At 34.5% G+C, this 24793-nt stretch overlaps 1 protein-coding gene across 1 annotated transcript in view; it reads right to left on the bottom strand.

Moving 5' to 3' along the window:
* THSD7B (thrombospondin type 1 domain containing 7B) overlaps positions 1-24793 on the bottom strand; it is a 725689-nt gene that overhangs the window by 65799 nt on the left and 635097 nt on the right. Inside the window, exon 16 of the mRNA XM_072789046.1 lies at positions 23632-23782. Coding sequence (XP_072645147.1) covers positions 23632-23782 — 151 coding nt within the window. The remainder of the gene's footprint in view (positions 1-23631; positions 23783-24793) is intronic.

Genomic DNA, 24793 nt, shown 5'->3' with positions numbered 1-24793 from the left:
TGGTAGGATATTTAAAGTGCTGAAAGGAAACAACAACAATTAAAATTAAGAATACTCTTTCTAGCAAGGTAATATTCAGAGTAGAAGGAGAGATACAGACTTTTCCAGATAAACCAAAAATAAAGGTTTTCATCACTACTAAGCCAGTCTTACAAAAGAAATGCTAAAGGGAATTCTTGGAGTGAAAAGGCCATAATTAAAAGTAAGAAGATTATGAAAAACAATTCGCAGCTAAAAGCAGACATATAAGAAAGGTAGTATCACTTATAAAGACAGTAAGAAGGTTAAAACACAAAAGTAATTAAATCAATTATATCTATAAAAGTCATGCAAGAGATACACAAAATAAAAAGATATAAAATATGACATCATACACAAAATGTGGAGAGGAGAGTAAATATAATGCTTTTAAAATGTGTTTAACTTTTTTTTTTAATGTATTTAACTTAAGCAACCACAAGTTAATATAGACTGCTATACACATTAGCTGTTGTATATGAAACTAATGGTAACCACAAATCAAAAACCTATAACAGGTATACAAAAAATAAATACAAGGGAATTGAAGCATAACACTACTGAAAACCCTCAAGCCACAAAGGAAAAGAGCAAGACAAGAAGAAAGAAACAGAACTACAGAAACAACTGGAAAAAATTTAACAAAATATTATAAGAATAGACCTTTAATTATTTTAAATATAAATGGACTAAATGCTCCAATCAAAGGACAGAGTGATTGAATGGATCTTTTTATTTTTTTTTTTAAAGGAGACTCTCCTATATGTGTCCTACAAAAGACTCACTTCAGATGTAAAGACATGTGCAGACTTAAAATGAAGGGCTAGAAAAACATATACAAATATATAAGAAAAAAAAGTCAGGGTCATAATACTTACATCAGACAATATAAACTTTAAAACAAAGACTAAAGCAAGAGACAAACAAGGGCACTACAATAACAATAAAGGGATCAACAAACAAGAGAATTTAACAATTGTAAATATCTATATATCCAACATAGGATCGTGAAAATACATAAAGCAAATATTAACAGACATAAGGTAGGGGACTAATAATAGTAGGGGACTTTGACACTTCGCTTACATTAATAGATATCTTATCCAGACAGAAAAATCAACAAGGATACAATGGCTTTGAATGACACAGTACTGGATGGCTTAACAGATAAATAACGAATATTACAACCACAAACAGCAAAATATACATTCTTTTCTTAAAAAAAAGTATTTATTTACTTTAAAGAGACAGTGCAAGTACACGAGCTAGGGGAGGGGCAGAGGGAGAGGGAATCCTCAAGCAGACTTCCTGCTGAAAATGGAGCCCAACACATCACTCAATCCTGGGACCTTGAGGTCATGACCTGAGCCAAAATCAAGAGTCAGTTACTTAACCAGCTGAGCCATGGGGTCACCTCAGAATAGACATTATTTTCAAGTGCCCTTGGAATATTCTCCAAGGAAGATCACATGTTAGGCCACAAAACAAATCTCAATAAATTTAAGAGGATTGAAATAGTATTAAGCATCTTTTCTGACCACAGTAGTATGAAAAAAGAAATCAATTACAAGAAAAAATCTGGAAAGGGCATAAATACATGGAGGCCAAACAACAAGAAAACAAAAAGGAAACAAAAAATACATGGAGGCAAATGAATATGAAAATACAATGATCCAAAAACTTTGGTATTCAATGAAAGCAGTTCTTAGAAATTTATAGCAATACGGGTCTACCTTAAGAATGAAGAGAAATCTTAAATAACCTAACACACACCTGAAAAAAAACTATAAAGAAACAAAGGCCAAACCTAGGAGAAGGAAGGAAAGAATAAAAAATTAAAAGAGAAATAAATTAAAGACTAAATAAAAGGGAAAGGTCAATGAAACCAAAAGCCGGTTCTTTGAGAAGATCAACAAATTGATAAAAACTTTATCCAGACTCATAGAAGAAAAAGGGGACCCTGATAAATAAAATTAGAAATGGAGAAATAACAACAGAGACCACAGAAATGCAAAGGATTACAAGAGAATATTATGAAAAATTACATGCCAAAAAAATTGGAAAACCTAGGAGAAATAAATTCCTAAAAACATAGTATTCCAAAACTGAATCAGGAAGAAATAGAATATTTGAACAAACTAATTTCTAGTAATGAAATTGAATCAAAGCAAAAACACCTCTCACTCAACAAAAAAAGCCCAGGGGTAGATGGCTTTATGGGTGAATTCTACCCAATGTTCTTAAAGTATTCCAAAAAATAGTGAAGGAAGGAAAACTTCCAAATTCATTCTATGAGGCCAGCATTACCCTAATGCCAAAATCAAAGAAAACTATAGGCCAATATCTGATAAACATAGATGCAAAAATCCTTAACAAAATCCTCAACTGAGTTTAATAATATGCTGAAAACATCATTTATCAAAATCAAGTAAGATTCATTTCACAGATACAAGGGTTGTTCAATATTTGCAAGTCAAACAATATGATACATCATATTAACAAGGGAAAAAATAAAAACCATATGTTTATCTCAATAGATGTAGAATAAAACATTGACAAAACACAAGATCTATTCATAATAAAAATTCTCAACAAGTGAGTTTAGAGGGAATATACCTCAACATAATAAAGGAAATGCTTAGCTTAACATCATACTCAATAGTGAAATACTGAGAGCCAAGAGTATCCATTCTTACCACTTTCATTTAACACAGTGCTGGAAGTCCTAGCTGCAGGAAACAAACAAGTAAAAGAAATAAAAGGCATTTAAATTGGTAAGGAAGAAATTAAACTGTCATTATTTGCAGAATAAATAATGCTATTCATAGGAAACCAACCCTCAAGACTCCATAATACTATTAGAAGTAACAGATTCAGTAAAGTTTCAAGATACACAATTAATAAACTAAACTCAGTTGTGTTTATATATACTAGTAACAAAGTAGCAGAAATTTCAAAAAATCCCATCTTCAATTACATCAAAAAGAGTAAAATACCTAGGTATAAACAACCAAGAAGGTGAAAGACTGATATTCTGAAAAATATAAAACATTGATGAAAAGAGAATGATGAAAGAGAATGAAAATAACATGAACCAATGGAAAGATATTCCATGCTCATGGATTGAAAAAATATTGTTAATATGTCTCTACTATGGAAAGCAATCCAGATTCAATATAATCTCTATCAAAATACTGATAGCTTTTTTTCAAGGAACTAGAATAATCCTAAAATTTGTAGGGAACCACAAAAGACCCTGAATAGCCAAAGCAATCTTGAGAAAGAAGTACAAAGCAATATGAAAGAAATTCAAGTGTCCATTGATAGATGAATAGATTGAAAAATGTGGTATATATGTACAATGAAATATTAGTCATAAAAAGAAATTGATCTTGTCTTTTGTGACATGAGTGGACACAGAGTGCATTATTCTTTTTTTTTTGTTTTTTAGATTTTATTTACTCATTCATGAAGGACACAAAGAGAGAGAGAGAGAGAGAGAGGCAGAGACAGAGGCAGAGACAGAGGCAGAGGCAGAGGGAGAAGCAGGCTCCCTGCAAGTAGCCCAATGTAGGACTCTATCCTGGATCCTGGGATCAGGACCTGAGCTGAAGGCAGACACCCAACCACTCTGGTGTCCCCAGAGTATGTTATTCTAAATGAAGTCAGTCAGGCAGAAAAATGACAAACCATATGATCTCATTTATATGTGGAATCTAAAAATAACAAAACAGATGAAAAAAAAAAAAAAAAAAGCCAAAAAACAGACTTAAATACAGAGAACAAACTGGTGGTGTCCAGAGGGGAGGGAGTGGAGGGCATGGGTAAAATAAAAGAGATTAATAGGTACAAACTCCCAGTTATAAATAAATAAATCACAGAGATGAGAAGTTCAACAAAGGGAATATAGTCAATAATATTATAATACTGTGGTATGGTGACAGATGGTTACTATATTTATTATGGTAAGAACAGATAATATATGAAATTGTTGAATTAATTTGTTGTTCACCTGAACTAGTAGAACATAATGTAATTATACTTCATAAAAAGAAAAACAAAAGGAATAAAAGTGGATGCACAACATATGAAAATTTATGGAATTCAACAGCAGCATTTCTGAGACTTAAATTTTTAGCTATAAAAGTCTTAAGAAAAATAAACTCAAATAAATGATCTGATATTATACTTCAAGGAAATACATAAAAATAGGCTAAGCAAAAATTAGAAGGAAAAATAGTAAGTATTATAGCAGAAGTAAATGAAAGAGCTTATGAAAATAGAAAATATTGGGATGCCTGGGTGTTTCAGTGGTTAAGTGCCTGCCTTTAGTCCAGGGCATGATCCTAGAGTCCCAGGATTGAGTCCCAGATCAGGCTCCCTGCATGGAGGCTGCCTTTCTCTCTGCCTGTGTCTCTGCCTCTCTCTCTCTCTCTCTCTCTCTCTCTGTCTCTGTCTCTCATGAATAAATAGAAATATTTAAAAAAAATAGAAAATATCAACCAAATAAGGCTCCATTATTTGAAAAGGAAAAAAAAAAAAAAGAAATCTTTAGCTAAACTCACCAGGAAAAAAAGAGAACTCAAATAAATAAAATAATAGTTAAGAGAATAAACTTGATCCTTGAACAATGTGGAGATTAGAGGCACTGACTCCCCATGCTGTCAAAAATCCAGGTATGATTTTTACCCCCCCCCAAACTTAACTACTAATAGCCTACATAAACAATTAACACATTTATTTTATGTTAATGTGTTATTTACTGTATTCTTTATAATAGAGAAAGAAAATGTTAAGAAAATCATAAGGAAAATACATTTAAAGTATTCCATTTATTTTTTAAAAATCACAGATAAGTGTACCCACACAGTTCAAATAAGTGTTTTTCAATGTGCACATTACAATTGATATGACAGAAATACAAAGATCATAAATGACTACTATGAACAAGTACATACCAACAAATTGGCAACTTGAAAAAATGGATAAATTCCCAGAAACACATAATCTATCAAGCCTAAATCAGTAATAGAAAATGTGAACAAAACAATAATTCCATGTGATCAATAATCAGAAACTTGTAAACATAGAAAACACCAAAACCAGATTTTTTTCAGTGGCAATTCCTATTAGACATTTAATGAAGGATTAACCCCAATCCTTCTCAAGCTCCTTCAAAAATAAAATAATCCAATTTAAAAATTGGCAAAAGATCTAAGTAGGCATTTTTTTCCAAAGAAGAAACATAAATGGCTAACAGGTACATAAATAGATGCTCAACATCTCAAACCATCAAGGGGATTAAAATCAAAATAACAATTACATATCATTTCACACTCATTAGAATGGCTATCAACAAAAAGACAAGAAATAACAAATGTTAGCAAGGATGTAGAGAAAAATATTATGTAGTGTTGGTGGGATTATAAATTGGTATAATCATAATGGAAAATGGTAGAAGTACATCAAAAAAAAATTAAAAGTAGTACTATCATAACATTCCAAACATTGGAAACAGCTTAAGTGCTAGTTCACAGATAAATGGGTAAAGAAAATGTGGTACACATACAATGGAATGTTATTCAGCCATAAAAAAGAAGAAAATCATGCCATTTGTGTCATGGATGAACCCCAAGGATTAAGCTAAGTGAAATAAGTCACACAGAGAAAGACAAATACTTCACAATCTCACCTATTGGTAGAGTCTAAAAATATGAAATTCATTAAATAGAGTAAAATAGGGGCAGTCCCGGTGGCTCAGCAGTTTGGCACCACCTTCAGCCCAGGGCATGATCCCGGACCCCAGGATCGAGCCCCACATCGGGCTCCTTGCATGGAAACTGCTTCTCCCTCTGCCTGTGTCTCTGTTTCTCTCTCTCTCTCTCTCTCTCTGTCTCTCATGAATAAATAAACAAAAATCTTAAAAAAAAATAGAGTAGGTTGTCTTTTAGTTTTGTTGACTGTTTCTTTTGCTGTGCAAAAGCTTCTTATCTTGATGAAGTCCCAGTAGTTCATTTTTGCTTTTGTTTCTCTTGCCTTCATGACGAGGGCAAAAGACATGAACAGAAATCTCACAGAAGAAGACATAGACATGGCCAACAAGCACATGAGAAAATGCTCCGCATCACTGGCCATTGGGGAAATACAAATCAAAACCACAAGGAGATACCACCTCACACCAGTCAGAATGGGGAACATTAACAAGGCAGGAAACCACAAATGTTGGAGAGGATGCGGAGAAAAGGGAACCCTCTTACACTGTTGGTGGGAATGTGAACTGGTGCAGCCACTCTGGAAAACTGTGTGGAGGTTCCTCAAAGAGTTAAAAATAGATCTGCCCTACAACCCAGCAATTGCACTGCTGGGGATTTACCCCAAAGATACAGATGCAGTGAAATTTTGGGACACCTGCACCCCAATGTTTCTAGCAGCAATGTCCACAATAGCCAAACTGTGGAAGGAGCCTTGGTGTCCAACGAAAGATGAATGGATAAAGAAGATGTGGTCTATGTATACAATAGAATATTACTCAGCCATTAGAAACGACAAATACCCACCATTTACTTCAACGTGGATGGAACTGGAGGGTATTATGTTGAGTGAAATAAGTCAATCGGAAAAGGACAAACATTATATGGTCTCATTCATTTGGGGAATATAAAAAATAGTGAAAGGGAATAAAGGAGAAAGGAGAAAAAATGAGTGGGAAATATCAGAAAGGGAGACAGAACATGAGAGACTCCTAACTTTGGGAAATGAACTAGGGGTGGTAGAAAGGGAGGTGGGCAGGGGGTTGGGGTGACTGGGTGACAGGCACTGAGGGGGGCACTTGATGGGATCAGCACTGGGTGTTATTCTATATGTTGGCATATTGAACACCAATAAAAATAAATTTAAAAAATAAAATAAATAAAATTTTAAAAATTTAAAAAATAGATTAGAATAATGTGCCATTGACTGACAATGGGGAAACCGGAGAAATACTAGTCAAAGGTATATTCAGTTATAAGATGAATACACTTTTGAAGTCTAATGTATAGCATGACAACTATAGCTAAGAATACTGTACTGTTTTCTTAAAATTTGCTAAGAGAGAAAAAGAGTTAATACTTATTCTTCTCAATCTATTCCAAAAATTAGAAAAGGAAGGAAAACTTCCAAGTTCTTTCTATGAGGCCAGCAGTACCCTGATACCAAAAACAGATGAAGACTCTACTAAAAAAGAGAAGTAAAAAAAAAAAAAAAAGAAAAAAGAAAGAGAGAGAGAGAGAGAGAGAATTATAGGCCAATATCCCTGATGAAAATAGATGCAAACATTCTCCACAAATAGTAGCAAACTGATTTCAAGAATACATTTTAAAAAAAGCATTTACCACAATCAAGTTGGATTTATTTCTGGGTTGCAAGGGAGGTTCATTATTTGCAAATCAATCAACATGATACACCATATCAAAAGGAGAAAGGATGAGAAACATAGGATCATTTCAACAGATACAGAAAAAGGATTTGACAAAGTACAATATACATTCATGAGAGAAACCCACTACAAAGTTGGTTTAGAGAGAACATACCTCAACATCATAAAGGCCACTTATGAAAAACCCACAGCTAATATTATCCTCAGTGAGAAAAAAATGAGAATTTTTCATATAGTCAGGAGCAAGACACTCACCACTGTTATTTAACATAGTACTGGAAGTCCTAGCCACAGCAACCAGGCAACAACAACAACAACAACAACAAGAAAGAAAAGAAAAGAAAAGAAAAGAAAAGAAAAGAAAAGAAAAGAAAAGAAAAGAAAAGAAAAGAGAAAGAAAGAAAGAAAGAAAGAAAGAAAGAAAGAAAGAAAGAAAGAAAGAAAGAAAGAAAGAAAGAAAGAAAGAAGAAAAGGCATCCAAACATGCAAGGGAGAAGTAAAACTTCCACCATTTGCAAATGACATGATAGTATACATAGAAAACCCAAAGGCTCTCAAAAACTGCTAGAACTGATAAATTAATTCAGTAAAGTCGCAGGATTCAATATCAACATACAAAAACCTGTTGCATTTCTATATACCCAAAACAAAACAACAGAAAGAGAAATTAAGGAATCAATCCCATTTACAAGTGCATCAAAAGTAATAAGATACCTAGGAATAAATCAAACCAAAGAGGAGAAAGACCTGTATTCTGAAAAACACTGATGAAAGTAAGTGAAGATGACAGAAAGAAATGAGAAAACATTCCATGCTTATAGATCGGAAAAACAAATATTGTTAAAATGTCTATACTACCCAAAGCAATCTGCACATTTAATGCAATCCCTATCAAAATACTAACAGCATTTTTCAAAGAGCTAGAAAAAATAATCCTAAGACTTGTATGGAACCCCCAAAGTCCTCATATAGCCAAAGCAACCTTTAAAAAATAAAAGCTTGAGGCACCGCAATTCCAGACTTCAAGTTATATTACAAAGCTGTGGTGATCAAAACAGTACAGTACTGGCACAGAAATAGACATATAGATCAATAGAACACAACAGAAAACCCAGAAATGAACCCACAACTACATGGTCAACTAATCTTCACAAATGGAAGAATAACCAATGGGAAAAAAAGACAAATGATATTGGGAAAACTGGGCAGTCAGATACAAAAGAATGAAACTAGACCACTTTCTTAAACCACACACAAAAATTATTTCAAATGGATTAAAGAACTAAATATGAGACTTGAAACCATCAAAATCCTAGAGAACACAGGCAATAACCTTTTTGACATCAAACATAGAAATTTCTTTCTAGATATGTCTCCTGAAGCATGGGAAATAAAAGCAAAAATAAAGGATTGAGACTACATCAAAATAAAATAAAAGGCTTCTGCAAAGGAAAGAAAACAATAATTAAAAAAAACAAAACAAAAAGACAACCTTTAAAATGAGAGAAGATATTTGCAAATGACAGTCTGATAAAGGGTTTAGTATGAAAAATATATAAAGAACTTATAAAACTTAATACTCAAACAGTGAGTGTTTCTGTTTAAAATTTAAAAATGGGCAGAAGGCATAGACATTTTTCCAAAGATGACATTGAGATGGCCAACAGACAGATGAAAAGTTGCTCAACATCACTCATTATCAGGGGAATCCCACTCAAAACTCTAATGAGATATCACCTCATACCTGTCAGAATGGCTAAAATCAACAACACAAGAAACAAGGGGTTGATGGTGAGAATGTAGACAAAGGAGAACCCTCTTATACTGTTGGTGGGAATGCCAACTGGTACAACCACTCTGGAAAACAGTATGGAGGTTCCTCAAAAAGTTAAAATATGGGGCACCTGGGTGGCTCAGTTGAGTAAGCATCTGCCTTCGGCTTAGGTCATGATCCCAGGGTCCTAGAATCAAGCCCTGCATGGAGCTCCCTGCTGAGCAGGGAGCCTGCTTCTCTCTTTCTCTCCCTCTGTCTATGGCTCTGCCTACTTGTGCTCTCTCTGCCAAATGAATAAATAAAATATTTTTTAAAAAGATGAAATATATGATCCATCAGTTGCACTATTAGGTATTTACTTAGAGAATACAAAAATACTAATTCTGAAGGGTACATATATCGTGGAGGATCCCTGGGTGGCTCAGCGGTTTGGCGCCTGCCTTTGGCCCAGGGCATGATCCTGGAGGCCTGGGATCAAGTCCCTCATTGGGCTCCCTGCATGGAGCCTGCTTCTCCCTCTGCCTGTTTCTGCATCTCTCTCTCTCTCTCTCATTAATAAATAAATAAAATCTTAAAAAAATGGGTACATGTATCCTGATGTTTATAGCAGCATTATCTACAATAGCCAAAATAAGGAAACAGACCATATATCCATTAACTGATAAATGGATAGAAAAGATGTGATACGTATACACACACAGTAGGATAATAAGTCAGAAAGACAAATACCATATGATGTCACTCATATGTGAAATTTAAGAAACAAAACAAGCAAAGGAAAAAAAGGAGAGAGGGAGGCAAACTAAGACACAGACTCTTCACTAGAGAGAACAAACTGATAGTTACCAGAGGGGAGATGAATGGTGGGGAGGGTGAAATAGGTAATTGGGATTAAGGAGTAGACTTGTGATAAGTATAGTGTGTCATATAGAAGTGTTGAATCACTATGAAACTAATATTACACTATATGTTAACTAACTGGAATTTAAATAAAAACAATGTAAATGGTCTCACCACAAAATCAAAAACAAAAAAAGGTAACTATGTGAGGTGAAGGATGTGTTACTTACCTCTATTGTTGGAATCATTTCACAACACATACACATTTACATATGTCAAACTATTGCATTGTACATCTTTAAGTTTAAACAATGATATTGTCTATCTTTTCCCAATAAATCTTGGGAGAAAATTAAAAAAAAAACAAATAAGAAAACTATGACCCCATGATAAAAGCAAATCAATGCATTTAAAAAACAAATAGGTAATTGACTTAAACAGGCATTTTACCAGTAAGATATCTAAGTGGCCCATTAGCCCATGAAAAGTTACTCAACATTATTAGTCATCAGAGATATGCAAGTTAAAATCACAATGAGAGATTATTACAAATCCAGTGGAATGGCTAAAATTTAAAAAAGAAAAAAAACTTGAAAACTATTAATGTAGATGCAGATGTGTTAGAATTGGTATACTCATGCATTGCTGTAAGTAATGTAAAATGGTTCTGTAAGTTTGAAAATTACCTGAACATTTCGTTAAAAAAATATTTATTAAAAAAATGTATTTATTCGAGTGAGACGCAGAGAGTGGGTACAAGTAGGGGAAGGGACAAAGGGAAAGAATACCCAAGTAGACTTCCACTGAGTGCAGAGCCCAACATGGGGCTCCATCCCACAAGCCATGAGATCAGAACCTGAGCCGAAACCAAGAGTCAGACACTTAAATGACTGAGCCACCCAGATGCCCCAGGACATTTCTAATATACAAATATACCTATCTTATGACCTGATTATTCCCCTCCCAGATATATGCTCAAGAGATATAAACTCATATATCCACCAAACAACTCACAGAATGTTCAGAGTAGCTATATTTATAATAGTCCTAAACTAGAAATGACCTAAATGTCACTAACAAGAGAATGCATAAATAAATGATGCTATATTCCTATAATAAAATACTGTTTAGTACTAAAAAATAGCAACATTCATAAATCTCAAACTCATTTTATTTAGCAAAATAAGCTAGACACAAAATATATATTCCATTTATATAATGGAATGATGTGATTCCATTTATATAAGACATAAAGCTAATAAGATCAGACACAAAAGTGCACATATTGTCGTATTCCAATTCCTTGAAGTTTAAGACAAGCAAAACCAATACATTTGATAAAAATAATAATAGTGGTTAATTTGACTATGAAATTGTGCATATAAAAAGAAAAGTGGCATCAAAGTGCCTGTACAGTGCAAGGATTGGCCTACGTTTTGATCTGTTTGGTGGTTAACTAGATGTATAAAAAAGTAAAACTGTATTCAATTGTACCCTTAAGATCTGTGCATTTTAATGTATGAAATTTATGCCTCATCAGAAGACTATTAAAAAATCCTAGAATTAGAAAGGGAAAATGCACATATAATACCCTGAATCATACTACACTTGATAATAAAGAAATGCAGCATGGATAAAGATACATCCAGTAACAGGTGAAAATGAGAGGGAGTGTGGGAATCATAGTTTTGGCCTTAGAATACAGTAAAGCATTTGAGCTTTAAGTTTTGTCATAGTTGGGCAGCCCCGGTGGTGCAGTGGTTTAGCGCCACCTGCAGCCCAGGGTGTGATCCTGGAGACCTGGGATCGAGTCCCACGTCAGGCTCCTGCATGGAGCCTGCTTCTCCCTCTGCCTGTGTCTCTGCCTCTCTCTCTCTCTCTCTCTCTCTCTGTGTGTGTGTCTCTCATGAATAAATAAAAACCTTTAAAAAAAAGTTTTGTCATAATTAATAAACTCAAGGTATCATTCCAACTTGTTTGAGGAGATGTTTATGATTAAAATATAGAGTATTATGGTCTTAAAAGCAAAAATAGTGTAATAGGGAAACAAAAAAATTACCATTTTCTTTGTGGAAATCTACAAATAGTAAATGATTATGTAAGATATTGAAGCTGATAAAAATGATCATTTAGCTCCGTATTGCAGATTATATTGACAAAGATAGGAATTTTTTTAAGATTTATTTATTTTTTTAGTTTAGAATGAGAGAGAGACTACAGGAGGGGGAAAGGGAGGGAGAAAATCTCAAGCAGACTATGCTGAGGGTAGAGCCCAACGCAGGACTCGATCCCAGGAACCCAAGATAATGACTTAAACTGAAGCCAAGAGTCTGACATTCAAACCAATTGCACCACTTAGCAAAGACAGAAATTTGATGGAAGAAATAAGATAGATATCTTTAACATACAATGTTCATAACTAGTGTTCTCTTCCCTGCTTGTGCTCTCTCTCAAATCAAATAAAACCTTAAAGAAAGAAAGAAAGAAAGAAAGAAAGAAAGAAAGAAAGAAAGAAAGAAAGAAAGAAAGAAAGAAAGAAAAGCAGTTTTGGTCAAGACACAGCAATGTGGTGCATGCAGAGCCTGATCCTGACATGAGCCAGTTAGATGATTGTTTTCTGAGCTAGAACTGTGGGCAGGGTGAGGCCAACTGTAATGATGCTACTGAATATTCGGCATTCTTGTCAGATTCCTGAGTTTCACAGTAACACTAAGTATTTTACAGTTATTATGACTATTATATAGAGATAAATAATTTATAATATTTTTCTGTTGGCTTCAGGGAATAAAATACCAAGACCAAAAACTAATTAGTGTTCATATGTTCATAACAGATAAAAATATATTCAAAGTTTTTTTATAAAAATAAAAGAAAGTAGTAATATTAAAATACTGAAATGCATAGAAAAATTCAAGGCACAGTCAGCAATGGAAGCAACAGAAAAAAAAGAAAAAAACAATCATCTAACTGGCTTATGTCAGGATCAGGCTCTGTGTACACCACATTGCTCTGTCTTGACCAAAACTTCTTTTCTTTTGTTTTCCTTTTTAAGATTTTGATTTGAGAGAAAGAGAGAGAGAGAGAGAGAGAGAGAGCGCGCACAAGCAGGGGGAAGGCAGAGGGAGAGGGGGAAGCAGACTCCCCTCTCAGCAAGGAGCCCAAAGCAAGGCTCGATCCCAGAACCTTGGGATTATGACCTGAGCCAGAGGCAGCTGCTTAACTAACTGAGCCACCCAAGCAACCCAACCAAAATTGCTTTTCCTGGTGTTAGCCATGGTAATCAGCTCAGCCAGGGGCCTGAGCTTCCTTGGACTTGCACACGAGAATACTGCAAGTGCTGTTGAGGCACAAGGAATAGTGGAAGCAGAGCTCAGACATGCAAAGTGAACTTAGGCCCTAACAGCAAAGAGAAAAATCAGGAGGATTATGGAAGAGAGATGTTAACTCAAGAGACCATTTCACTTCAATTTCTGTATCTTTTTTTTTTTTTTTTTTAAATGTAAGTGGCACTTTGGTGGTCTTGGCTTTAGTTTTTGGTCTTGGTCTTTTATTCCTTAAAGCCAAAAGAAGAAGATTATAAATTATTTATCTCTACATAATAGTCATAATAAGTGTAAAATACTTAATGTTGCTGTGAAACTCAGGAGTATGACAAGGATGCCCAATAATCAGTAGGGTCATTGATCACAGTTGTTGTTAACTCTGCCTAACTAAATACGTCCTGATAAAAAATTAACAATCATAGACACTCAGAATAAGGATACACTCATTCTTTCAGATGATATAGTTCTATCTCTTAAAATATAAAAAAAAACAGACCCAAAATATAAAAAAGCAAGTACAAAAGCCTAGTGAAATGAATAGGAACATGAAAAAAATAAAAGAAAGCCCAATACTTTGGGCTCCATACCAGCAATAACATTTAAAGTGGTACTATTTAAAATGGTAATGCCTAAGTATAAATTTAACATAAAATATCTACATAAAGAAGGCCACAAAATTTCACAGAGATATATAAAAGAAGGGCTGAATTTAAAAAAATGAAGTACACAAATTGCTAAGATTTTACAGAGCTAGAAGTTGGCCACTAAAAGTTTTATTTACATAATTCTCTGTAGTTTCCTGTATGACTAAAATATTTCATGATTAAAGAGAGCCCAACCATGATGGTAGTGTAGGAGGATCCTGAGCTCACATCCCCACATGGACACACCAAAGCTACAACTATGTATGGAGCAAGTCTGAGTGTGAAAAGCTCGCATGTGGCTAACGGTACAAAGGAAAAGTTACAACTAGGAAGTAGGAGTGGCAGATGAGGTCTGGTTGGGACCCATAACCCTAGCACTGTGACCCACAAACACAAATAGTATCACAGGCATGGATGTCCTCTCTGAGGAGGGGGCTCAAGTTCCACATCAGTCACCCCTCATCATCCCACCCCCACTTTGGGGATCTGCGTAAGGAAAACTAGCCACCATAACATCTGGCTTTGAAAATCAGGAGGGCTTCATTCTGGGAGTGCCAGAGGGTTATAGATACTCAGCTATAATGGGCCCGTGCACAAACTCACTCGTCTGAGACTCAGCACGGAGGCAGCATTTGAAAAGTGCCTGGGCCACTTATGGAAACAACCTAAGTGTTCATCAAAAGATAAATGGATAAAAAAATATATATATATTGTATATATATATATATATATATATATGTATGATGGAATATTACTCAGCCATTTACAAAATTAAATACTGCCATTGGTGACAATGTGGATAGACCTAGTGGGCCTTGTGGTAACTAAAATAAGTCAAAGACAAATAACATATGCTCTCAACTTATATGTGGAATCTATAAACTAAAACGGATCAACAAACAAAATCAAAACAGCCTCAGAAATATAGGAAACACACTGGTGGTTGCCTGAGGAAAGAGAGGTGGGACAATGAGTGAAATAGATGAAGGGGATTAAGAGATACAGTATATAAGATATAAAGTACAGGATATGGAAGTATAGTCAATAATATTATAATAACTATATGTCACCAATGTATGGTGACAGCTTTTCATAATGCATATAAATGTCATACAACTATGTTGTACATCTAAACATTTGTTCTGGAGAGCCCCATCGAACTAAGAATTTGACCAGCAAGTACATCTAAAAAAGGAGGTGAAATTAGGACTCAAAACTAGAATACTCATTAAAAGTCTGTTTTTGAAGTAATTAGCCTGACCTTGTAGTCACTTAGCTGCCCACTTAGCAGACCCAGATGCTTGTCTTTCTCAACTCTGGTTAAAGATGGACCTTTATTATTTTTAAAAAAGGTAAAACCACACTATATATTAACTAACTGGAATTTAAATAAAAATTTGAAAAAAAGAACCTTTGAGACAGACAAAATTGACCATTTTAAGTCATCTTTTCGCTAACGAATTGCAACAGAGATAACACGAGCTTATTCAACCTTTGGTAATACTCGGTATAATAAAAGTTTTATATTTAATGCTGATTGAAAATTAAAAATAAAACATAAAAATAAAAAAGGTAAAACAGAATTTTCTGCACAGGGACACTAGACACAAGTAAGCATAAATTTAACATTTGGAAAATAAAGGGCTGACGTGAAAGGCTCCCTATATAATAAACATTTAGACCTCTAGCCTTTTCTCCTACTTTGTTCTCACAGTATTGGTCAACCAGGATTATTTGATCCAGGTAACATTATCTGAGGACTACAGCCATTCTTATATTTAGAATAATTTCAGCTATCACTTCCTTAAATATTTTTCTGTCCACTCCCTACTCTCCTTCAAGGGCTCCAATTATAGTTTCATTAAATCACTTGTTCATGTTCCTCACATCATTTTGTCTCTACTCCTTTTCTTTCATTCTTTCATTTATTTATGTATTCATGAGAGACACAAAGAGAGAGGTACAGACACAGGCAGAGGAAGAAGAAGGCTCCCTGCAGGGAGCCCCATGTGGGACTCAATCCTAGGACCCCAGGATCACAACTTTAACCAAAGGCAGATGCTCAACAACTGAGCCACCCAGGTGCCCCTCTTTCAGTCTTTTTGTTTTGCTTTAGTGTAGAGTTTTTATTAACTTAAAGTTCACATCCTTTCTTCTGCAAAGTCTAATATGTCATTACTCCCGTTTGGTACATTTTTCATTTCAAACATATTTTATATCTCTAAAAAATTATATATAGGTCTTTTCAATATCATCTATTTCATTCTTCATGTTCATATTTTCCTTTAAATTCTAGAACATACTTAAAATATTTATTGTTGCTGTTTTAAGTTCCTTATCTCAATTTCTATAATCTCTGTTATTTCTGATTCTGCTTATATTGACTAGTTTTCCTCTAGCAATGGATCACAGATTGTTGCTTTCTCATTATGTATTGTAACTGGATATAAGATACATGCAGAGAAATGCAAGTATCATAGGGACTCAGCTCAATGACTTTTCACAATGTGAAAATATTTGTATAACCAGACCAGAGCTCAAAAAATAAATATTACCAATACTACCACTTAAGTCCCTATTTTGCCAATCTAATCCAAATATACCCAATGATATTCCATCATTGCTAGAAGTAAAAATTTTCTGCCCTAATTCTGTTTGAACCTGTCTTACAGTTATGTTGGTTTAATTATTAAGATGTTAATTAATTTGACACTTTGTATAAGAGTCATGTTTTTAATTTTCTATGATCATACCCCTACAAGATATAAACAACATGGTTATGTTTTGCTGTCATTGTGATTCATCATTATCTCTTAGAAAGATATATAGAAATTTATGGATGAAATGATATGATGCATAGGACATATTTTAAACTCATCTATTGGAGAAGGGATAAGAAGTGGGGAAGAAGAAATAAAATATTATATGTAGATCATTATTAAAGCTGTGTGGTCACTTGTTGACTCTGGATAATTAACTTATGAGACTCATTATACTATTTTTTGAGAATTTCTATTTAAAAATATCTCTTTTTTTTAAATAAAGATAAGTAGAGGCAGTCAAGGAGAGAGACAGAGACAGAGATATTAAGAGCAATGGAACCCTTATTTTGTATGCCAAATTAGTGATAATGAGATTCAAAGAAATCACATTGCATAAGAAAGAATAACAAATTACAAAAAAATAAAAACTGGAACAGCCCAAAGATTGCCTTTATAGGATTATCATCTCCTGCTATATTGTATGAAATAAGGCCTCTTTCTGCAGGGCCTAACGTAATTCTGGAAGTAAGAATGGCTCTAGGTTATATTGAATCTCACCGCACACTGGGTAAAATACTCCACAAAGCTCTGAGTAATGAATTATTGGCTTCTGATTAAGAGCCAATATCAATTTAACAAAAACAACCAGAGTCCAAAATATAGAAAATTATCATCATTCTCCTCCTCTGGCTTTCAGTTGTGAGTCAAAGAAAAGCACTAGGCAACTTGAAAGTTGTGACCAGTAGACATGCCATCCAGAGACAAATACAGGTTGTTACCTGCATGTTATGGACTGAGGAGAGGTTGATAAAGTGCTTGGAGGTAAATACTAGTTGTATACGTCGGGGTACATGGTTTTCTTGGAAACATAACTTTCAGAGTGTTGTTTCAGTGCTAAGGTACTGAAAATGCTGAGTCATCGGTAATAAAATGTCATTGTTGACAGCCTTTACCAAAAAGAACATTGAAGCACCTTGAAAAATTAAGGTTCGTTCGTTCTTTCTTTCTTTCTTTCTTTCTTTCTTTCTTTCTTTCTTTCTTTCTTTCTTTCTTTCTTTCAAGATTTTATGTATTTGAGAGAGTGAGCACAAGCATAGGGAGGGGCAGAGGGAGAGGGTCAAGTATATCCCCTGCTGAGTGGAAAGCCCAGCATGGGGCTTGACCTGGGGCTCAATCCCAGGACCCTGAAATCATGACCTGAGCTAAAGTCAGACATTTAACTGACTGAGCCACTGAGGAGCTCCCCAAAATAAGGTTTTTCTTAACCCTCAAATGCTTAATTCTGGAAGGCCTAGAAAATTGGTCTACTTTTCTGTTTCTTTTTTAAAGAAGTCTCTTTATCTGGAAGAATAATGGTAGTATCTACCTGTCAGTATATACTTGTATTGGCTTTCACTAGTATGTCCTGCACACAAAGAGTCAGAGAAGAGTCAAGTATAGAAAATGCCCTTTGGAAGCACAATATTAAGACTATGAAAGAACACAGATTCAATTGCACTTCAGCGCTATATCTTTGCAAAGTCTTCCTTTGTGATGCTTTCTCAGAGGTTGTGCTGGTAAGAAGGCAAAGATTTAGAGTCACTGCTTGATCATGAGATTGCATGCAGATCACTGTTAAATGAGTCTCCCATTCCTACAGTGTAAGGGGATGCCTGGCTATAGCTCTAACCAGCTTTTGATACATTGAGCTGGAAGTGAATCAATTAAAGTTCAAGTAAGTTTGCTAAACTTAAGTCATCTTTCTGGAGAGGAATTATACAGGCTTGCTTCTGTAAAGTATACATCAGTTTGGAAATTTACCTCCAGGACCTTCTTTGCTTTCTTCTATCAACATTATTGTTTAAGATATTCCTTTGTTGAGGGACACCTGGGTGGCTCAGTGGTTGAGCATCTGTCTTCAGCTCAACTTATGATCCTGGGGTCCTTGGATCAAGCCCTGCATTGGGCTCCCCATAGGGAGCCTGCTTCTCCCTCTGCCTATGTCTGCCTCTCTCTCTGTGTCCCTCATGAATAAGTAAATGAAATCTTAAAAAAAAAAAAAGAAATTCCTTTGTTGAGCTTTCAAGGAGAGTCACATATTACTCAATGGCAAATTGCTATAAGGATTAAAAGAATACATGAAGAGAATTATATATTCTTTTAGATATGTCAAGGGCTGAACAGTTTCTGAATTTAGAAATTTATAAACCTTTCTTGAAGAATGTATGATTGTATGAATAATACTCACCAGCATAATTAAGAAGAATAAGGATTAAAATGGGAAATAATTAAGATTAGTAGAAAAAAGAGAAATACTTGGTAATAAATAATGAACTATTATATAAATGTATTTGTCATATGTATGTACAAATGCACATGTATTTATACACATATATGCATGCCTTTAAAGAGTGAATACTACTGCAAAGGTTTTTAAATATACAACTTCATAAGCTTCTTTTCCCATTAAAGCATTCTGGAGAAGTGAGCATATTGGAGCCAAAAATAAATGAGGTGTGTGTGTGTGTGTGTGTGTGTGTGTGTGTATTGTGAGAACACGAAAAAAACAAGAACATAAAAATAAGTGAAACACATGGTTTTCCATTTTCTTCAAATTCTGCCTTGAATTGTGTTTTGCTTGATCCATTTATAGTCTTCAATTCTTGCCAATACAGTTAAAATGATCTCAACACAATTTTTAATGTCTTTGTTTTGTTTGCTCTTTGGTATGGTTTGTAATCACTTTAAGGTCAGTGACCCATTCATTTGAAGTTATCTTTCTGATGCCTTATTTTTTGGGACTGCTAACAAATTAGGCATAAGCCATTTTTCAGTAAAGGAGGTGACATTTTATTTCTGTAAGATCATGTAATAACCCATTTTGTGTGAAGGAAGGGATATTTCCTGTATGACTTAGAAAATATATAGCAACCTGTCTTATGTTTCTCAACCACTTTGTAACAATACAAGGGGAGCTTTGATTTGCTGCTTCTTTTTCCTTTAAAAAAATAAACAAAGTAAGTAATTCTTTGTGCTGTTCATCTTATATATATTATCTCTAATCTTTAAATAACCTGGAAAAACTACGATCATTGTCCTTCTTTTCCTGATGAGGAACCTGTAACTCAGAAGTTTAAGTAACTTGGTTCCTGTCACGTAGCCGGCAAATGTTCCTGGGCATTAGATCACACCCTCTTTTTTGACTCCTTTTCTTTCTGTCCTTGGCAAACTACTCAGATTACTCAATTGAGAAGTATCTTCCTTCACAAATCCAATAACCAATGTAAACCAGAAAAGAATACAACAGATTTTATGGGTTACCATAATCTAGAACAGGAAGTACAGATTCTATTTTTTTGAAGTGGTTAGGGGTTATGTGCGAATTACATGGTCTTAAGGAATCACTATGCCTTTTACTAGCTCTTCAAAAGTAGCAGGTAACTAAACTGAAACTCAGTTTACTTATCTATATATTGGGAGTATAATAGCATCTATTTCATAGTGGCATTATGCAGATTAAGTGGGAAAATAAAGTGCTGAGCACATTGGCACATGAAAAGCATCTGCAAATATACGCTAAATATCCAATTTTTGCTAATGCTTAATATTCGACAAATAGTTGTGATAAAAGTGAGGTTCAGAAAAAAACATGGTTTGAATGTAATGGCCAACAGTCTTGTGACTCAGAGTGTGTTCCCAGAATAGCAGAATCAGCATCACATGGCAACTTTATAAATGCCAACTCATGGGCCCCAACCAGATGTACTGAATCAGAATCTCTGGGATAGGGCAAAGTTGCCATGTGTTAGTACTTTCTAGATGCTTCTTATGTGTGCTACTGTGAAAGTCACTGATCCAGAGGTTAGGAAGCATATTTATTTTATATATTGCCTACCACTCTATTAGAAAACATTGTGTAAACTAATAAACACTACCACGCAGCTATTGAATCCTTTGTTATCCATACACAGTTCACAGTGATAAAGATACTGAGGACTGTGATTCCTTGGTAGCAGTGATGGTCTGTCATATATGTTTGGCTTCAGAGTGTGGGACACATATTGGGAATTCAAGATATAGGTTTACTTGATTAATTGGTTTGGCTAAGTTTCTTTTAATTAGCTGGCAAATCTACTTATTTTACAATGTTTAAAACATATTAAGCCTATTTCACATTAAATATATATACTTTGATAGTGGGCATTGAGGAGGGCACTTGACGGGATGAGCACTGGGTGTTATGCTCTATGTTGGCAAATCGAACTTCAATAAAAAATATTTAAAAATTTTTAAAAATCTAATATAATTTTCAGAGTAATTTATAAATAAGTATAAGAGAAACATATTTTTGTGTCAGAAATATTCTGAGTCTGTTTTTTTGGTGAGGGAGTAGGGTGGACTACTGTTTTGCTTTTTTGGTTATGTGAAGAAGTGCCCTGGGAAGAACAAGATGAAAGAGAAATAGTGAATAGTCTGACACATGTCACACTACAGACTATCAAAAGAGAATTTGGTAAAATAATGGCCAATATTTAGATCCACAAATCAGAACATACTATAGAGAATAATTACACAATAATTGTTTTATTTTTCTCAGAAAATGCACATTGAAGTGCTAATTAAACTTCAAGTACAACGATCCAGATTGCTAACTTCACTATAATCATGATCATGATCATTGTCAAGTACTGCTTAAGCACCTATGATGTTGGAGCATTATGCTAGGATGTTGCAATTTATTAAAATTATGTAACATATTTAAGAGATGGGGAAGATAATCAACTGTGAGCCCTGATTGCTACTTTTTTTCCCCATTTTAAAGTCTTTATTTACATCCGAGAGCAGCATGGCATCTGAGAGACAGCTAGGCCATTGTGATCGAATAGACCTGAGTGACTGTGGATAAATACCTATCATCAAAGCATAGTGTTATGAAATTCCAGCACTCTGCTTGTTACATAAGATGTGCTCAATGAAAGTTATTACTGTTGTCATAGCTATGATGATGAAAATGAAGATGTAACTTAGCAGGTGCATAAGCAGTTGACAGACTAACCCTTTCTCTTCATGCTGACAGGTAAGTAACTACTTATGTCATCTTCTGAAAGGAGGCTGAAATGTTTTCTCTATCTCCAATTTCTAAATGCTCCAAAAATAGTGTGATTAAGTTTGGAAAAACAAACCTTAAAGAAAATTGCCTTTTAGAAACCCAAAGAAATAAACATAGAGTGCCAGACCATCACAACATTGTATAAAATGCTCCTATAAAGGACATTTGAGTTCAGTGGCCAGAATCTTTGAATTTAAAAGGGCAACATTTTCATTGTAAAATCATTATACCTTAATGGAATTTACTATGAGTAAATTAGAAAAACACCAAAGTAAGATCATGACCTCTACATTTAACTTCTTCAGATTGCTAAGTCTGCAAGTTGATTAATAAAAAATGTACACTGCCACATTTTCTAAAGTGTGAATATGTGTACCTATGACTACACATATGTGGTCACAGAATAATCATACAGACAGCTAACTTGCTCTGTTCTTATAATAAATAAATGCTGCATCTTAAAGAAAGAAAAGTATGGATCTAAATCTACCTTAATTCTTCTAAGACCCAAGGACATAAGGCAAAGGCTTTGGCTTCATCTGGTAGTATAAAGTTTAGCCCAGCTCCAACACTTATTCAGTGCAAGCTACTTACCTTCCTGAGAATTAGTTTCTCCATCTGTGCAATGAGACTGATAATAGTATGTACTTAACGTACTTAATAGGATTGGTATGGGGACTAAAGAGAATAATTTTACATGTGCCTTGCCTACAGTAAGTGCCCAGTAAATGTTAACTTTCATTATATTTAAGTTACACACAAAATAGGACCAACATCCCATTCCTATAAATTCCCTTAATTAATACCTCATCTTAATGTAGTGTTGTCCTAGCCCCCCAAAAAACGATTCAACAAAGAAAAAAATACAAAAGGAAATCTCAGGAATAGAATTATGGGAATGCCAAAGATAAGGCTGCAAAAATTAATGATGAGTCAATAATTCAAAACTGCAAATGCAGGATATTTACTGATTTCAAAAATACTTTCCATTTCTATACAAAGATTTTGCACAACTTCCCACACATTATATTACCATTGAATTCAGAGTAAACCTATGTCTCCCTTCCTAATGTTTGGAGCCATACAGCATATTCCTTACCCTCATTTTCTTTTTCAGCTCGTTAAGCCAAAATACAAGTCTAAAATATCAGAGTTTAGCTTCTGAGAATATTAAGTGGAACTATTCTATTTAAGGAATATTTATTTTTCTATAGTCACATTATGTTTCCATTTTTTTAAAAAAAAGAAAATTAAAGGCAAATGCTTTAGACTTTAAAAAGGGTCCTTTTTTTTTTTTTGTCAGCTTTGGAAGAAGAACATGACAAAAGAACACCTCATCTTTGGGAAAACAGCAAAAGGCAAAAACAGATCATCATGAACAGAAACTAAATTACACAGTAGAGTTGAGCTACTAAGATATAATTGATTCTGCCAGGATAAAAATGGAACAGAACCAAGAGATTATAATGAGAATCATTTTGGTACTAAAGAAGACCCCTTTAACAATGGGTGTGCATTCGAATCCTAGTGTGATCATTATAGGCTCATTTTCCTTGTTCATGTTCCCATGATAAAGGCCTTAAGAGAAGCACTGGCATTTTAAATTGCTCAGTCTCGCTAAATTTTTTTTTTTCTTTCTTCTTAGGTAAAATTATGTTCTCGTGTTACTAGAAGGATGTTTTGGAGAGCAAGTAGTGTGAATTAGCAGTCAAAAGTGAAGGCAGTGCTGGAGAATCAGGGTATTGACAAGGGAAGAGAAATTACCTGTGGGCATTTGCTCCAAGGTCCCCACTCGGACATGACACATTCACTGGGACACAGAAGAGAGCAGGACTGAGTTTCTGGGGGAATTTCATCCTGGTTGCACAGGCTGTTATCCACGGCTCCCCCTTCACCATCAGCAGCATTCATGCATCTGCAAGGCAAGATCACAGGATAAAACAGTGGAGACTTAAAACAGTGGAGAGTAAATTTGGTTGTAGCTTAGATATAGCGTAGATCTTCCCCTCAAAGATAATCAAACATAAAATAAGGCCAGCAAAGAAATCAAGGGGAAAAAATTTTCCTTCTTCAGCCAGTTGACCTTTATTGAGTGATAACCCTTTAGTCGGAGCAGGAGAGAACGATGGAAACACTGGGGACCACTGTAATCCCTCAAGAACTCTCCATGTCAAGAGACCTATGCCATTTTTACTCAGGTTCAGCACAGAGTGGATTTTCTTTTTACTGTAACAAATCTTGAAGACTCTTCTTCTCTGAATGAGTTCATCACTTTGTAATAGTGAGACACTTCACAATTCCTAGGACTTAGACCTTTCCTACACTTTTATCTCACATCACCCAAACTTCCCTAATATTTGTCCAACACATTTAAAGTCATGGCCAAGGAATGTGAAACATAATTGAACATGTTTTTCTTTCAGGTGTTTTCTGCATTTCAGTAAGGAATTTTGGTTTCATGAACCAAAGGGCAATATGTAACAGCATTTTCATGCAGCATTTGGGGAAACAGTACGCAGATTCTTGGCCTAATCTGTGTCGGACTTTGAGATGAGTGCTAGCAAAGGCAAGATAATCATGCTATTTATCCAATCCAATCAAAATCAAAGTGTTGTACCAGTATGCCACTATGTATCCACCAGAATGGCTTCAATTAAAAAAAAAAAAAAAAAAGGAAAATATCAAGGGTTGGCAAGAACATACAACAACTCTAACTCTTCTTACTCTGCTGGTTGGACCATAAACTCTTTGAAAAACTAGTTTGCAGTATTTACTAAAGCACTATATATATATAGTATATATATATATATATATATATATATGATATATATATGATATATATATATCATATAACCCCACAATCCCATGCCTATTTATATACACTAAAGAAATGTGTATGAATGTGCACCAATAAAGAAAAAAAACT

This window comes from Canis lupus, chromosome 20 (assembly GCF_048164855.1).
Source record: "Canis lupus baileyi chromosome 20, mCanLup2.hap1, whole genome shotgun sequence".
Lineage (NCBI taxonomy): Eukaryota > Metazoa > Chordata > Mammalia > Carnivora > Canidae > Canis > Canis lupus.
This window is presented reverse-complemented; position numbering and strand designations above follow the sequence as displayed.